The 2,897-nt window shown below is 43.0% G+C and overlaps 1 protein-coding gene across 1 annotated transcript; it reads left to right on the top strand.

The window, feature by feature from the left end:
• The first annotated feature begins 391 nt into the window (after window positions 1–391).
• LOC134362606 (T-cell surface glycoprotein CD8 alpha chain-like) lies at window positions 392–1,782 on the top strand. Its single transcript, XM_063077801.1, has 3 exons — window positions 392–440; window positions 845–1,425; window positions 1,651–1,782. The coding sequence occupies exons 1-3, from the start codon at window positions 392–394 to the stop codon at window positions 1,780–1,782; spliced, it is 762 nt and encodes a 253-aa protein (XP_062933871.1).
• Window positions 1,783–2,897: the final 1,115 nt, after the last annotated feature.

The following is a 2,897-nucleotide window of genomic DNA, read 5'->3' as shown; positions in this document are numbered from 1 at the left end:
TGACTTAGGGGAGCAGTTACTGACTGGGAAGGCGGATTGGGGAAGAATCTGGAGAACCTGAAATATCCAGTAGTTTCATCTGCATAGTGAATATACACACACTATAAAAAAATAAATAAATACCAAAAAACAGAAGGGAACACAAGTTTATCTGATTTAGGCAACATAGATTCATCTTTATTGGTTTTCCTCTAAACACAAAGAACATTTTATGTCACTTTACTCACCAGAGAAGCCTCTACCCTCCTACTGGCTCTTTTCACACTGCTGCACCCACCAGGGGATTTGCATATTGTCCCCCTAGGGAGGACTTTCCCCTGCAAGTCTGAGATAAAAGCTCAGCTCTAACCTTGACTTGACTTATCAGGACTCCTCAGTTCAACTTCTCAAAATGAGGTTCCCTGCTCAGCTCCTGGGGCTGCTGATGCTCTGGATCCCTGGTAAGGGCGGAAGAGAGATGAAGAAGGAGTATAGGGTGGGAGGGTGAGCTCTGGGGCACCATTGCTTCCCATGTGTTTTTTGTGCATGTGTGAGATGTGCACATCTTGTCCTCCGGGATGGGACATGTGATCGTTAGATCTATGAGAGTGAGAAAGATTCCAGAAGGAGCAAGAACCTCTGCTCTGGCGAAGACTAGGACACAGAGAGTGGAAGATGGTATAGGTGACTTCCAGAGAGACTTTATGCCTTTCAGTTCTCTGTTAAATTTTGAAATTTGGCAATTTTTAGCATATGAATCAAAATCACACAAAAAATTAGTTAGCTGGAAATAAATAATAGAAGGAAATTATAAAAATTGCCTGTACTATCTGTACTACTTTGTGCTTCTCTATTATTCCTTTAGGATCCAGTGGGGATGTTGTGATGACGCAGACTCCCCTCTCTCTGCCCGTCACCCCTGGAGAGCCGGCCTCCATCTCCTGCACGGCTAGTCAGAGCCTCCTACATAGTAATGGAAATACCTATTTGAGTTGGTACCTGCAGAAACCAGGCCAGTCTCCACAGCTCCTGATCTATAAGGTTTCCAACAGGTTTTCTGGGGTCTCAGACAGGTTCACTGGTAGTGGGTCAGGGACAGATTTTACGCTTACAATCAGCAGGGTGGAGGCTGAGGACATTGGAGTATATTACTGCATGCAAAGTACAACAACTCCACCCACAGTGATACAGCCCCGAACACAAACCTCTCTGCTTGGCATGGTCCAGCTGCCCACATGTGTGGCTTGTCTGGGAAAGCAGCCCAGCAGTTTTTCTGAGTCTCCGAAAGAGGAAGTTGTAGGAGAACTCAGGGGAATAGTTTGCTGCTGTGGGCTGTGGGCCATGAGACTCTCAAGCACACCCCAGGCACCACCTGTTAAGGTGTTATCAGCTGCAGCAGCCTTACCTGTCATAAGTAGCAGGAGAAGGAGGTGGTTCAGGGGTCCTGTGAGTAAATAGACTTGACAGAAGGGACAGGGGAATGAATTAACACTTGTCAATTTAATTTTATCAACATTCCAGCCAAACAGTGACACTGATTTGTGGCAATACATAATGAATACATGTTGGAGCTTAGCATTTTTTGGTATTTTTTAATGATGATATTTGGAAATATTAAGAAATTAATATTTTACCACTCCCTAACATGCTACTTCCCCTGATTTGTCTAAGGTTACTATCCTTGACCTAGGAGATAAGGACTCCAACCCTGAGAAACATCCAGGGCTTGAAGCTGACCAGTCCACCAGCTACAGACTTTATGATGGTGAAACACCCAATCCATCATGGGATCCTGACCTCTGACTCAGACCATCTGCTGATCCCAAGCCTCCTCATTTTCTTGCAGTACAAAAACCCTTACCTCATCTTCCTGCCCCTTCCCCTTTATGAACCCATAATAGACATGAGAAGGAAGGATGATTTTAGGCTGGCCATCCCCCGGACACCAGTTATCTGAATAAACCTTCCTATCCTTGCACCAGCTTTTGGAATTTTGAGTCTTTTTTTTTTTTTTTTTTTTTTTTTTTTTTTTTTTTTTTTTAGTGTGAAAGGGCAAGGCAATCCTGGTTGCTGGTAACCGTAGTGCACTGAGAGGGGCTTTGGACCTGTAATTATAAAAGGTTTAATGAAGTCTGTGCAAAGAGACTTGAGGTCATGTCACTCAGTGATAGCCAGACTGAGATGCTAAGGAGACCTTCTGAAGCTCATTCTATCCCAAGAGGCAGAATAGCAGAGACCACAGGGCTGTGTTTGAGAAATGTAACATGCAGTGATATGCTAACTGGAAGGCCCAGCATGGCTTACACCAACAGAGGAGCCGTGGGGATGAAGACCAATGTCCATGACTCAGACATATATTAAGGGTGTTCTGTGCAGCCTTGTGGAAATAAAAAGTACTTTGAGCCTATGGGAGATTTCTGCCTCTAGCCTCTTGACAAAATCTGACATCAGCAAATGTTCCATGCAAACCACTGGCCATGTGTAGAGGTTGCCTTGTGCAACCCCTGAGGCTCAGCTGGATTTGCCTTTTCCAGAAGGGTTCCTATGCCTGTGCCAAGGCAGAACTTCTGTCCAGATGGAAATTTGTGAAATATCGCAGAAGACAAAATGTCAGGTCAACATTTGCTCAACTAGACAGGGTTCTTTTCACTCTGATATCTTAGATCACCTGGACATCACTTTCTTCCCTGTATTCTCATGTTATTAATATATAGTTTTTGTATTTTATTATTTTAATTTTTAGTACCTTTTGCAATGGCTGTTTTGGCTATTCCAAACCTATATTTTTATATCCGAGAATGAAGATTCCTTGCATTTTTAAATCTAAACAACTTTTTAGAGGTGGCAATGTTGTTACTATATTGCTATATAAAAGAAAAATATTTTCAAACAAGAAAGAAATGGGGCTTTTCAAGATG

The sequence above is a fragment of the Cynocephalus volans genome, chromosome 14 (genome assembly GCF_027409185.1).
Source record: "Cynocephalus volans isolate mCynVol1 chromosome 14, mCynVol1.pri, whole genome shotgun sequence".
Classification (NCBI taxonomy): Eukaryota; Metazoa; Chordata; class Mammalia; order Dermoptera; family Cynocephalidae; genus Cynocephalus; species Cynocephalus volans.
Note: the sequence above shows the minus strand (reverse complement) of the source record. Positions and strands in the feature narration are given on the sequence as shown.

Excerpts from the sequence above, each read along its gene's own strand:
- LOC134362606 (XM_063077801.1), top strand. The coding sequence starts at position 392 with ATGAGGTTCCCTGCTCAGCTCCTGGGGCTGCTGATGCTCTGGATCCCT. Across the intron at positions 441-844 it reads GCTGATGCTCTGGATCCCTG|GATCCAGTGGGGATGTTGTG; the intron begins GTAAGGGCGGAA and ends TTATTCCTTTAG. Across the intron at positions 1,426-1,650 it reads GGAGGTGGTTCAGGGGTCCT|GTTACTATCCTTGACCTAGG; the intron begins GTGAGTAAATAG and ends GATTTGTCTAAG.